The 13,038-nt window shown below is 47.8% G+C and overlaps 1 protein-coding gene across 4 annotated transcripts in view; it reads right to left on the reverse strand.

The window, feature by feature from the left end:
* Positions 1-2,291: 2,291 nt before the first annotated feature.
* The window catches only part of sema6a (sema domain, transmembrane domain (TM), and cytoplasmic domain, (semaphorin) 6A), a 113,624-nt gene continuing 102,877 nt past the window's right edge, over positions 2,292-13,038 (reverse strand). For all 4 annotated transcript variants that reach the window (XM_056591550.1, XM_056591549.1, XM_056591552.1 and 1 more), the window contains one exon: positions 2,292-4,745. In XM_056591550.1, the coding sequence (XP_056447525.1) occupies positions 3,568-4,745 (1,178 nt within the window). In that variant the 3' untranslated portion in view covers positions 2,292-3,567. The remainder of the gene's footprint in view (positions 4,746-13,038) is intronic.

A 13,038-nucleotide genomic window follows, 5' to 3' on the forward strand; every position in this document is an offset into this window, starting at 1 on the left:
TAAATTAAAGAGTTTTTTTTAAACTTTACAACATACATTAAGCTGTGATTCAGATGTTAAGGACGTGGAGAGGGGAGGACAAAAAACCTTGTGACATCACAATATTTTACAAGCTTACAAAGTTCAAAAGGTTGAGTATCTGAGCGCAGAGAGAGAGAAAGAGAGAGCGAGAGAGAGAGAGAGAGTAAGAGCGAGAGACAAAGAGAGACAGAGAGAGTCTGATTCCGTTTGTATCTAGTAGCAGTGTATCATAGCAAGGATAAAAAACAGAAAAGGCACACACCAAAGAACCTTACTGGCCACAACAGCCTTCACAGTCGAGCCCAATTCAAACTCTAATCTTCAAAATGATTGATGCTCTTTCACAAAATTTGAAACGTACTCATCAAGACTACATTTAATCCATCTTCTCCGATCGGGAACACACCGTCTCGCCTGAAAAGCGCATTTCCATGGTCCCCTTCCGCACGGACACGACCCGTTCCCGTTGACATGAGAAGGCGCCAAGACCCGATTTTTTTCCTCCCGTTTAATTTATTTGTTGCACACAACGTAAAACAAGTCTGTGCCAGCGACCTTGGGTCGAAACATCAGCATGACTGAGGACCATGGCGGTGTTGAGGTTTAGGTACAAGGGGGGGGCTAAAGTGTACCTGGTCATGCCCCGGCAGGCAGTCTGCGATGCTATAGTAAGTGGGACAAAGAGTCAAAGGTCAAACGATGACCCTTCCTTCCATGACACACTGGGTAATCCTGTGTCAGACTGAAAACCTGAGCCCCCCGACGAGGTGAGGGGAGACTTTGCACACCTCCACCTCTAGACATAAGCCCCTAATACTGTTGCATGGCAGGCAACATCACCCTGCCTATGTACATGGGATGTTTGAGGAAGGCTTTGTTAGTTGGGTTAACACATACGGATGGGCGACTCTTCTCCACTGTGCTCCACTACATACACAACACGAAGGGAGTGCTCTGTTGATTTAAGTGTTGGGTGGGTGGGTGGTGGTGGTAGTAGAGGGTTGGGGTAGAAGGGGAGGTGGGGGGGGGGGGAGTAACAATAGAAAATTGCATTAAGAAAAAAAAAGGCAAAAATGGGCTGGATTGGTAATTGGTAAACTTTCCCACCTGTTTATAAGACCTCTGTTTTTCGAAATTTCGAAATTTTTAAAATCTCTTTGAAATGTTTTTGAACTCTTCTACAAAAATTCTGCGGACGTATACCTGCTCATTCCCTTGTGGATTTTAAACGTTCTCACAGGAGCCAGCCTGTGTCTGAGTGCCCAGTGTATGCTATACACTCGAACCGTCTAGGTTTTATAATGGATGCAATTGGCCTCTATTTGTTCATGTTGATGTTGTTTTATTGCATTCAGCACCAGTAGGGCCTGTTTCAGGATTGGGGCCGTCTCTGTTAAAAACCATCATTGTTTCATTTATTCAGTTAACCATCACTCCAATTAAACAAATATCAAAAGATTAAAAAAAACAGAAATGAAAAAAACAAACAATACCAGGACTTTTAAAATTGTAAAATAGAAAACACTCACTACATCATCATAGACAGTCAGCACAACATAAAGGGTTGCTTTAAGCGTATTGATGGCACAATCCAAAATGAACCACAACATGTGTGTGTGTGAGTGTGTGTGTGTCTGTGTGTGTCTGGTGTGTGTGTATGTGTGCGTGTATGTGTGTGTAAAGGGGTCCCTCCTTCACTGCCCCTCTTCCTTCTCCTCAGTACAGTGAGTGTGTGCTGTCTAAGATCCAGAATCACAACAAGAACACCTACATTCTTCAATTGCCTTTTTTTATCAAACCAGGGAAATATTATGACGTAAGAAAGAAATAAAAATACTACAAGGAGACAGATTAAACAGCTATAAAAGTAAAACAGCTTTACTACTTTAGGGTGTAAGGCACAAATTTACAAGTGGAAGAGAAACAGGCATTCAAAATTAACCTTTTTTCAGTTATTGTTTTTGTTGCTGCCTGTTTGTCTTTGTGTCGCTGCTTGAGATGAAGATTGGGTTCAAGAAGGAGCCATCTTCTTCTCTACCTTGTGTGTGGACACAGTAGCCCATACTGTCCTGACTGCTGCTGCTGCTGGCTTTTCATTTCCATCGCAACATGCAACAGTAGGATTTGATTCAGTGAGCTGGCAACCAATCAGGACAGTTACCGAACCGCGCGAAAAACCACAGTGCTGATTGGGGGATGCTCATTGGATGAGTGAAAGGGCTTTGTGTGTGTGTTTGTGTGTGTGTGTGTGTGTGTGTGTGTGGTGTGTGTGTGTGTGTGTGTGTGTGTGTGTGTGTGTGTGTGTGTGTGTGTGTGTGTGTGTGTGGGTGTGTGTGTGTGGGTGTGTGTGTGTGTATTTGTGTTGTTTGACTTTGTTTGATTTTTTAGGAAGTTTCTTCTTTTGTATGATTGATCTAGATCAACATCAAGATTCTGGTCCGCAAAGGTACAAGTCCCTGTCTGGCACAGTTGAAATAAATATCTCCTCTGTACAGAGGTAACATATGTCTTAATCTGCTGAGCCCGCCTCCACAGAGCCCACAGTAAGAACTCATGGACCTGAAGACATCAACAAAGATCTCCTGACTCCAGTTTAATGACTTTAAATATTTGTTGTTTTTTTTCACACTTGATTAATCAATATTAAAAAGAATTCCTCCCTTTGTCCTTATCTTCGATTTCTCTGAGCCTAAAAAGTCAGTCCTTTTTTTCGTTTTGTTTTCTTCAAAAGCACTTAATAAAAAATAAATACAACAAGCTATTAGTATTAACAGTCATGTGTTATTCAGAAAACAGTTTGGTAGAGGATTCTCCTGGCATCCGGGGCGTCCAATCACACAGAGTCAGGCCTCTGACCTCCGGTGGAGCTGTAACACTGAGAGGCTTTTCACAGTTTCCTACGTAAACTCCTGGCCTTCTGTCAACCCTCCAGTCCCAAGCACAAGTGTCTGGATTCAGTCTCCCAGTGGCCTCCTTACGACCCTCCCCCTTTCTCTCCCAACAGCCATCAACCCCATCCCCCTCCCCTCCAAGTTCTTGAGGTACTGTACAACAACGACTGTCCGTGTCTCGGCATTGTCTTTCTGTGTGCTCTCGTCGGGTGGACGGAAAACAGAAATACATCTGTCGAGTCCCAAAGAACGGAGAGCAGAGTCCACAGAAACATGGCCTCGGATGCTACAAGGGGACCGGTGTTGGATGAGATACAGTGTAGGGGCGGGGCCTCATCTTCTGATGTTTGGAGGGGAGGGGGAGGAGTCAAAAGTTACCGTGTATGTTTCCAGAGAGACCGGGGGAGCCAGCCAGAGCCTGAACTCGATGACAGCAACCCACGACGACACAACCATTTATATTAATATTTACATATTTATAAAAAAAAAGGAAAAATGTCTTCTTTAGAAAGTGTGTTGCATTTTCCACTGGACTGAACATCAACAAAACAAAGGACTAGAAGGAGATGCATGTTGTGTTTTTTCCTTTCTCTCCAACCTTTCCCCCTCCCCCGACACTTCCATCCGTCCGCCGTGGACCGGCCGGTCTGACCCACTATGTACAGGAGTCACTGGGCTTACCCTTCGTCGACAGCGACACCACGGAGGGCTTTGGAGGGACGTCGGGCTTCAGATACTTGAAGGCGGCCCTCGGCAGCGAACCGTAGGAGCTCATGCCGGCCTGCCGCGACAGGGACACGCCCTGCGCGGTCATGTGTATGGAGTCGACCCTCTGCGGCGCCGGGGGCGGGGTCTCCACGCGGTTGAAGCTGTGGTGTCTCGACAGGTGGGAGGAGTTGGAGGAGTTGGTGTTGTGCTTCTTGAGGCCGGAGGACCCCGCGGACGCCGCCGAGGACCCCGAGCCCTTCCGCAGCCCGTACACCGAGGAGTGCACCTCCAGACGCTTGCCCATCTGGGGCACGGCCGGCGGCACGGTGAGCGAGGCCTCCCGCTGGGGCACGCGGGGCGGCAGCAGCCCGTCCGGGTCCACCATGCTGAGGTTGTGCAGGGGGCTCTTGTTGTACTCCAGGGTGGCGCCCTGGTCGTCCGTGGCGTTGTGGTGGCCCAGGCCCATGTCGCCGCCGCCGCCGCCGCGGTGGGGCTGCTCCACGTACTCGTGCTGGTAGGCCTGCTGGTGCTGCTGCAGGTGGGACTGGAGCTGCAGCTGGTGCTCCCGCAGGGGCAGCACCACCACGCTGGAGATGTGGCCCGGGGAGGCCCTGAGCGGCAGGTCGGTGGGGATGACGTGGGAGCCGATGGGGGCCATGTCCTTGGTGCAGGCGTTGATCAGGTTCTGGTTCCTCTCCCACTCGCGGCTGCCCCGGCTGGGCTTGCGGCGGGGCTGCATGGGGGTGGACTCGGGCGTGGGCAGGGCCGAGAGGTCCAGGTGGTGCTGGTCCGCCTTGATCAGCATCTTCCCGTTGGCCGCCATCCTGCCGTTGTGCATCAGCGGGGTCATGATGGCCTCGGGACGCCCGTCTTTGGCCTGCGTCTCGAACAGGCCCGTCAGCTTGGTCACGCTGTTCATGGAGCCGCGGCGGGAGTGGAGGTGATGGCCGTCCTTCTCTTTACGGCCGGGCAGGTCAACGTCGCGCCGGCGGTGGTCGCACACGCAGTACACGATGATGCCGGAGAAAATGGCGCCCATGGCGAAGGCCAGGATGACGGCGATTGCGAGGAGGGTGACAGGTACCAGCTGGTTACGCCCCTTCTGGTAGCTCTCGCGGATCACACCTGGAGAGAGAGGCGGAGGGATGACATTCAGAATGTTGGCGGACAAGCCGATGCTGGGATAATTACTCCTGTGGTTGTGGGCGGGAGAACAGTGTGCGAAATACAGGGGGGCAGATTGATATTTGGGACCCCCTGAAAGTCTCAACTGCAAAATTGCAGGGGGGGGGGGGGGGTCTGGAAAAACGGCCAGAAGCAGAATGTCATAAATTGGTGGAGTCGTAGTATCTTCAAATAATGGCAGCAAGAAGAGTTAAGAAAAGGATGTTTACTGTGGACGATAAGCATCAGCATACCCCGTACATTCTTCTTCTGCCCGTCTTAACGCAGATCTCTCTCTTCAATACAGTCTGCATTGCCTCCTAGTGTTATCCCAAATCAAGCCGATCACACAGAACACCCTGGACCGTGGCTGTGGAGCTTTTCAATTTTGGACATTCTTTGCAAACAACATTATGCGAGATTATTAGATCATTTTCGATTAACCTCTAAAAAAAAAGCTATTTAATAACCCCGATTCGCACACTGCAGGAGACCATTAGGTGGAAGGTTTGTCTTGGGGACTGACAACAGACAACTATAAACAAAAAGGACAGGACTGGATGTATTCCTAGATGAGAAAGGGCTAGGGGTCTTAAATGTTGGATGGGGGATATGCAAATATTATCCAATATGTTCTGTCAAAAACACCTTTTGAGAGTGGAACACATTAAGGGAGGCTTGAAGTAGCTCTCCAAAGTACCCAAACTCCCAATGTGTTTGGGTGGGGTATTTATGCTCCACATTTTAAATCTACGATAAAGCCTTCCGTTGAAATGAAAAAAATAAGAATAAGCGTGGATAAAGGAGCCTGAAATACCGGGCGTCTTTCACCCCACACTTATGAAAAAAGGAGACTTTTCATAAAGCCGGGCTCCAATCGCATGAATCAGAGAAAATACATTAAATGGCCTCTGATTGGGTACTAAATCCAATGGGCTCAGTCAACGGCGCCTTATCGTAGAACAATCTTCCCAGGCCGCCACACACTCCCTGTGATACAGTTTAATAAAGGACAATTCAATGAGACAAAAGTCACACTCCAGGTACGGTTATTTCACCCTCCACACAGTCTGAGGGTTTCGGCTGTTTATGTGAAAGTATATGGCAATCATGAGAGAAAGAGGAGGAAGATATATATATTTATATATATATATATATATATGAGAGAGAGAAAGGAACGCATGCATGTACAGTACACACACACATACATACATTACATCACATATAGATAACATATACATTATATACATGCTCATACATTTGCTCATGTCCCAAATAGCATAAACTCCCGGCGGGTGATGAATGTGGATATCCAACACCACGACCTGTTCACCGGGTTTCACATACCGGTCCACGCGAGCGAGCAGATTTACAATGTGTTCACACATGACCCTCGGCCGGGAGAGATCAGTTAACACAGACAGGGGATTAGGCAGGTGGGCTCTGTCATGTTAAAAACCCAGCAATGATACATGACCACTCTCCTACCAAAGACCATAAAAAAGGCAGGTTATTGCTATTGTGCTGCGTAACTTCGTAACTCATGAACAATTCTCTGTGGTACATGAATATTAAATAACTATAATCCTTTTCTAATAGCATTAATCGAATGTTAAATGTTTCATTTGGGTGTCTGGGGGAGGAATGTTAATCTTCCTAGCTTGGCTGTGTCGCAGGGAGGATGCTAATATATCGTCGCGGTATCTTCTCAGCGAGACATAACACAGACACAACGAGACAGCAGAGTAATCTCCCTCGCTGGAACCCAACTCCAGACTGCAGTGTTAACCGACATCCATAATCCCTACTCGACGGAGTCAAACTTCGTTAGATCTAAACCACTTCTCACAGGCCATTTTCCTTGCATAACACAGCACTAAGCTACACTCCAGACAGGTCGTTACTCCTGTGTAACAACCTGGACTGAGAGCTCAGCATACATTCTTAAACACCACATCTATAATGTTTTTTGTCTTGTATAAAATCCCAAAGCAAATGGCAAATAGCTGCTGGATCTTAGAGATGGCGGGAGAAAATTGATGGGTGTTAACTGTAGTGTTTAAAGATTGACATGCGCTGCACTGTTGCCATAGGTTACAAGACGGGCAGCGGTTTGAAACACCATCTGCTTCCCATCGAACAACCGCTAACTCCTGCGATAAAAGACACTTCTCCCTGAGTGCCATCTTTCATTGGAGCATCCTTAATCTTGCCCTTGTGTCGGTCTTCTCCTATTCTCTCTCTCCGTTGGCTGTGGCCTTCATGACACAGTGAATTATCCCTCTGACTTTCCCTTGCCTTCAAGGGTGTTTTCCTCCCCGTCGATCTGCTCCCATATGCTAAACATTCCTTCCAGTGGAAACACGCAAAGAGCTGTCATTTTAACGTTGCGGTCTTTGTGAGCGATCCGTCGCTCGACACGAGCGGCAAAGTAGCCGCGGACGCCGCGGCCGCCGCTACCCACAAACGCCTTGCCTTTCAGCAAGGGGGAGACTGGAAGAACTGGGGACGGAATTGAACCTGCGCTTACGACTGCCATGCCTCGGAAAACGCCCCTGCCATTGAGCCAAGAGAAAGTGTCAGCATTAACAACGATTCAAGTGAAGCCTTCCCCCCTCCCCCCTTAGAGACGTTAACGCATCCTCCAACTTTTTCCACAGTCTGTCCGTCTTCAACAAAGAGCGTGCTGCTCAAACTTTCTTTCTGGTCAAACACTCGGTCTGCACATGAAATAACAGCCGAGGGGGTAGCAGAGGCAAACGGATTGTCCATACTGGCGGAGGGTGAAATGGGAGCCGCGGAGCCTGCTCTGGGTTCCTCAGATCCAGGCGTGGGAGGGAGGTCTCGGCCCCCATTTAACCTGCCCCGGAAGGGGCTCTCACCCTGGCTCCCGTCTATTTTCAGACTTTAAACTTTTACTTTATATCAAACACAGAACAAACACAGAGACTCTCACACACACACACACACACTCAAAGAGGCACACTGAAAGACGGAGACACACACACACACACCTTCACGTGCAAAAATACACACAAACCCACGCCCACACACATACACAACCACAGAGTTTCAATTATAGTTTCCAGGGTTTTTCTTGGGAGTGTGACAACGCAAACAAATCTAAGGCTTCAGAAACATACAACTCCAAACGCTTTGATGGTTTTCATCTTTCATCTGTGATCTTGACTTTGTTGCTGTTCAAAGGCGCCGACAGGCTCCGAGAAGGACACTGGACCCGTTTCAGTCTAGTAGTAGGGACCTCAAGCTGCTGAATCCAGTTAGCACATTCTGGCCAACGGGCCCCATTCCTAGCCGTATTCAGACTTTGGCACATCTTTCAAAAAGTTGCAAAAGTCGACCTTGAAATGTATTGAATGTGGTGTTTACATCAGATATTTTCTCTTCTTCGTTGGAATTCCCGACGGGGGGTTCTTCTGACGACACACTTTAGACGTATAATCATCTGGTGTTAGTCTCGCAGCCTCACCACAACACCCGCAGATCCAATCGATTTAGATTTCATTCAGATACGGACAAAGGCGAATGATACAGCCCTGCATCTTCATGCATTATGGTACAGACATCAGTCCACACATGCTACTCCATAAAAGAGAAACATAATTATCCGCCGAGATTTTAAAGATTTGTCTCTGGATCTTCCCAGCGCAAAAACGTCTCTCTTTTAATCTCTTCGGAGGAGAGCCAGCTGACTTAAGCCTACAGAGTTTCCCTTTGTATGGTGTTGCAAAACTTCAAAGGCAGTTTAACATCACAGGGAGGCTATGGACGATGGCGTAACCCTCTTGACTTCGGGTCCTCACCATTCAAAGACATTTGCCTGGAAATGATATAGATCACAATCAGGCTGGGAGACTTTTATCTTCCACCGGCCTTTGTGGAACGATGAAGCAGAGGTCTGTGGCAACTATGACACAAAGAGATACCAACACCACTTGAGTGATGTCAAAGATGATGGGGGAGATGAACACATGTAGCCCTGACTGTGATGATTTAGCTCTGCTTTAAAGCGGCTGGCGGCTGTCAACTAAATATAAGGGTAGTAAATACCGAGGCAGTCATTTACATGATCACAGCAATTCATTATGTTCTATTAACTCATTGGTTCTGATATCATTACGTGGAGGAGTGCCTGTTTGTGTGTTTGTGTGTTTGTGTGTGTGTGTGTGTGTGTGTGTGTGTGTGTGTTTTTGAGTGTGTGTTTGTGTGCGAGTTGCCACTTATCTTAAGCAACGTTGGAGTTTTAATTTGAAATTAAAACGAGCACAAGTGAGGGTGTCATATATTGCGCCCCGACAATTAAATTTCCACTTCCATTATCAGGCGATGGATGTATTAGCTCTGTGCGCTAACCTCTCCACCTCCGGTGAATACACTCATTAAGCTGCACATCGCTAATCGGCTCACATCCAATTGTCCTGAGACGAATTTCCATCTCATGCATGATTCGATAAACTAAATTCCAATATGTATTCATGGGTAATACACACATTAGAGAGATAAAGCACTGTTCTGCATTTATAACACAGATCCAACAATTACTCCTCTGATTGCTGAATCTGCTTACTGCCGATGGCCATGCGTCAACATTTTGAGTACAGCGAGTATTTCAAAATCGTGTGAAAAGTCCAAGTTGTTGTTTTTTCAGATCCTGTCAGAAAAGACAAGACAGCCTTCCGCTGTCTGGATTATCTCTGGATAACGGCAGATTATGGTTCACGACAATTAGTCTGCGACGACTCACCATTAAACACACGGCAACTAAGTGGCAGGCATTTTATCGACCTTTGACCTACAGGTGTCGGGTTGTTCTTGTTCATGTTTTTTTCCTGGACGTCTCCGGTAGATTGTCCTGAAGTGCGCTCTGCAGGGCTGCTCATTTACAGGTAAGTGTTCTGTGTATGCCGCAGCAAGTCACAATCATTTGTAATTGGTGGAGGGAGGCGAAAAAAAAGCTCAAGTTTGGTCTAAGTGGCAGACTCTGCGCTGACACAGTGGCACGGCTAATGTTTCACATACAGCCTGAAAAGCCAGCATAGAAGCATGGGTGACCATTTTGAGCCATTGGGTTTGGTCTTTTGAAACACATGAATGGGAAACAGGAGTCTGGGCACACCGTTGAGTGGCTGAAATACAAAGCCTGCCTGATTGATTCAGACAACGCTAACAATGGCCGGCGAGAGGAAATAAGTGTTAACTAAAAGAGCATATGTTATGCTAAGCGTAGTCAGGCCAAGTAGACAACATAATTACCATGGAAGGAAATAACGGCTTATGACTTCACGTCACAGGGGGGATGTGCGTAACACAGGAAGCACCCCCACCCCTGTTTTTCTTATCTGTACAAAAGTCAATCCAAACATAATCATCACAAACGATATTAAAAGCCAGGCTGCCAAAGAAAAAAAAGCAAACATTCAAATTGTAGAAATACATTTTTGGGGAAATATTTCCCATGAAGTCAAAGCTCTGAATAGCCGTCTGAGACATCCCAATCCCGAGATGTTTGTTTTACTATTCCTTACTTTGGGCTGCATCTCTCCACTCACAACATGCCGAAGTTCCTCCTCAAATGTCGGGACCGGGAACATGTTTGGCATGGGACTGGTAATTGGCGTCCCGTGTGAGATAGGTCATTCCGAGCCTCAGTCATGCCAGTCTCACCCTGGCTCACAGGTGTCACAAAGCCGCCTACAGCAGGGAAAAGTGCTGCCAACACAGCTGTCACAGTGTCTACGTCTGGATCAGATATACTGACAAGGAGCGGAGCGGAGAAGAAACTTCTACTTCACAGTCTTCCCACTTTCAAATCTTTAACTGAGAAATATCTATCTTTGAATAATAATGGGAGCTGGTTGGCACGAGGGACGCGAGTTATTGTTTTTTTTTATTATTCCCGTTGAGTTGTTTGGTTTCACGTGATGCTCAGTCCTCTCCGAAGTCTTCTCCTTTTCTTCTTTACGTTATTGTTATTGTTCACAACGATGGGAATGTGCTTCCCCATCGTACCTGAGGAAACGGCACAATGAAACCAGAATGCTCGTCTACTCCTCAATTTGTATCAACTCTCTCTGGTCCTGGACAGGGTTGGTGAGCAGCGCGGACCTACCCGAGGACCACGACTGTGAGGAGAGATGGAAGAGTACACCCTTCCATTACTCCCATCGCATTTATCAATCTCACTCCATCTCACTTGATCCTATTCTCTCCCTGGTGTTAATGTCTCTCTCTTCGCTGTTCACATGGCTGGATTTTTTTTCTCTTCGTTTCTTGTCTTGCCTTTCTAGTCTTCGATATACAACGTTTCAGTCCACCCCCGTAACTAAACAATATTATCCAGCCTCTCTGTCTATCGCTCTCTCGTTCACACTCTAACTCCCCTCCCCCATCTTTTCTTCTCCCTTTATCTCTCTCTCTCTCTCTCTCTCTCTCTCTCTCTCTCTCTCTCTCTCTCTGAGCTTGCTTATTCCCTTCTCTCCCTCTCTCCTTTCTTTTCTCCATCCCCCATGATAGCTCTTGTAATGAACCCCATAAATTGGAGCAGCACAGTACTGGCTACAGGTTGAGGTAGGGGTGGGATGGATGAAATAGAGGTGAGAGAGAGAGCAATAGAGAGAAAGAGAGTGTTAAAGGGAGTGAGGCAGAGACGGAGAGAGAGAGAGGGAGAGAGAGAGAGAGAGAGGGAAGCAGAGAGGGAGCGGGTGGGAGATATAAGAGAGGGGGATAGGCAGAATATAAAGGGAACCGAGAGGAATAGAAAGAGAGGGAGGATAGATAGAGAAAAGGAGAGAGAGGGGAGCCAGAGGGGGTAGGAGACATATAAAGGTGAGGTAGACAGAGGGAGAGAGAGAGAGCAGGGGAAGCCAGAGAAAGGGAGCGAGAGGGAGAGACATGCTGGGCAGGGCAGAGATTAATTTCTGTCAACAGAGGAAGAGAAATGACTCTGGTCTGGGAAGAGACAGGGAGGGAGAGGAGGAGGGGGAGTGGGAGAGAGGGAGGGAGGAGGGGGGGGGGGGGGGGGGCCGGAGGGGTGTTGTGATCTCCATAAACATGTGGAGGGTCTGAACAGCACTCGCTCGCTAAGGTACAGCCTTGGAACATGCTATCCTAGTTTGATAAGTCCTGTGAAGGGCGGGAGGGAGTGGATCACAATGGCGGCAGATGGGGGAGAGTTACGGGAGGAGGCGGGGTGAGGCGGGGGAGGATGAGAGAGGGGAGAAGGCGGGGGGGGGGGGGGGTCCAGGAGATGGGCGGGAGGAAAGGGTCATGTGAGAGGTGGCAAACATCTCACCGATGATAGATGAGGGGCCAGTCAGAGTGGATGACAGACAGGCGCAAACACCCAGCTCAAATGTACCGTGAAACCCAAAATGCCGCCACCTGGACTCTGCCGTCGCCCCACCGACATGCAGGCTAAGGCTGCCAGAGGCTGCAGCGTGCTCATCAATGTGTGAACGCTCATCTCTCTGTTACCTCTGGTGGTGCTAGGGCTGATACATATTGGCACCACGGTAATATTCATGAGCAGATACAATCCCAAAACGCCTCAACTGCATAGGAAAATAAGTTTGAGAGCGCTTTTCCGTTTGAAATCAGAGATTAGCTCGCTAATTACTTGGGGGGGCCGGGGAGGGGGGGGGGGGGGGGGGGGGGGGGGGGGGGTGGCGAATGTGGCTATTTAAATGATTTCATTATTGACATTGATAGAAAAAAACATGTGTTTCTCAATTAAGTTTAGAAAAGGGTTTGATTGTTATCATACCTGTAGTAGGTTCAAAAAGCAATAAGGCTTTACCTCTACAATGGCTTAGAATTGACTGCAGATAACAATGGAGAGACACGTTGTAGTCTAGCTTCTGCCCTCTCTAGCATTACGAGCATCGGTACTAATGTGCTGTGCTGTGCGTGCCCATGGTATTCACAGTGCAAATGACACCAAAAGCCAGAAACGATGACGATGAGTGTGGGAAAGAAGGAGAAGAGGAGGCAGGAAGGAAGGGTGGAGAGAGGAAGGTGAAGTCTGGTGACTGTGAAGTTTGTTTTGCCATGCCGGAAAGCGCTGGGCTGTACAGAGGCTAAATAGTGCTTAACACCATCAAAGCAAGGGGAAAAAAGAAGGCAAAAAATTGAAACAGCAAAAAACAAACTTCAGTAGCTTGAAACCAATACCAAGCCATGCAAAATATTGAGGAAAGCGCACAACAAACCAATGACAAAAAAAAGACAAATCTCA

The sequence above is a fragment of the Gadus chalcogrammus genome, chromosome 6, assembly GCF_026213295.1.
Source record: "Gadus chalcogrammus isolate NIFS_2021 chromosome 6, NIFS_Gcha_1.0, whole genome shotgun sequence".
Lineage (NCBI taxonomy): Eukaryota > Metazoa > Chordata > Actinopteri > Gadiformes > Gadidae > Gadus > Gadus chalcogrammus.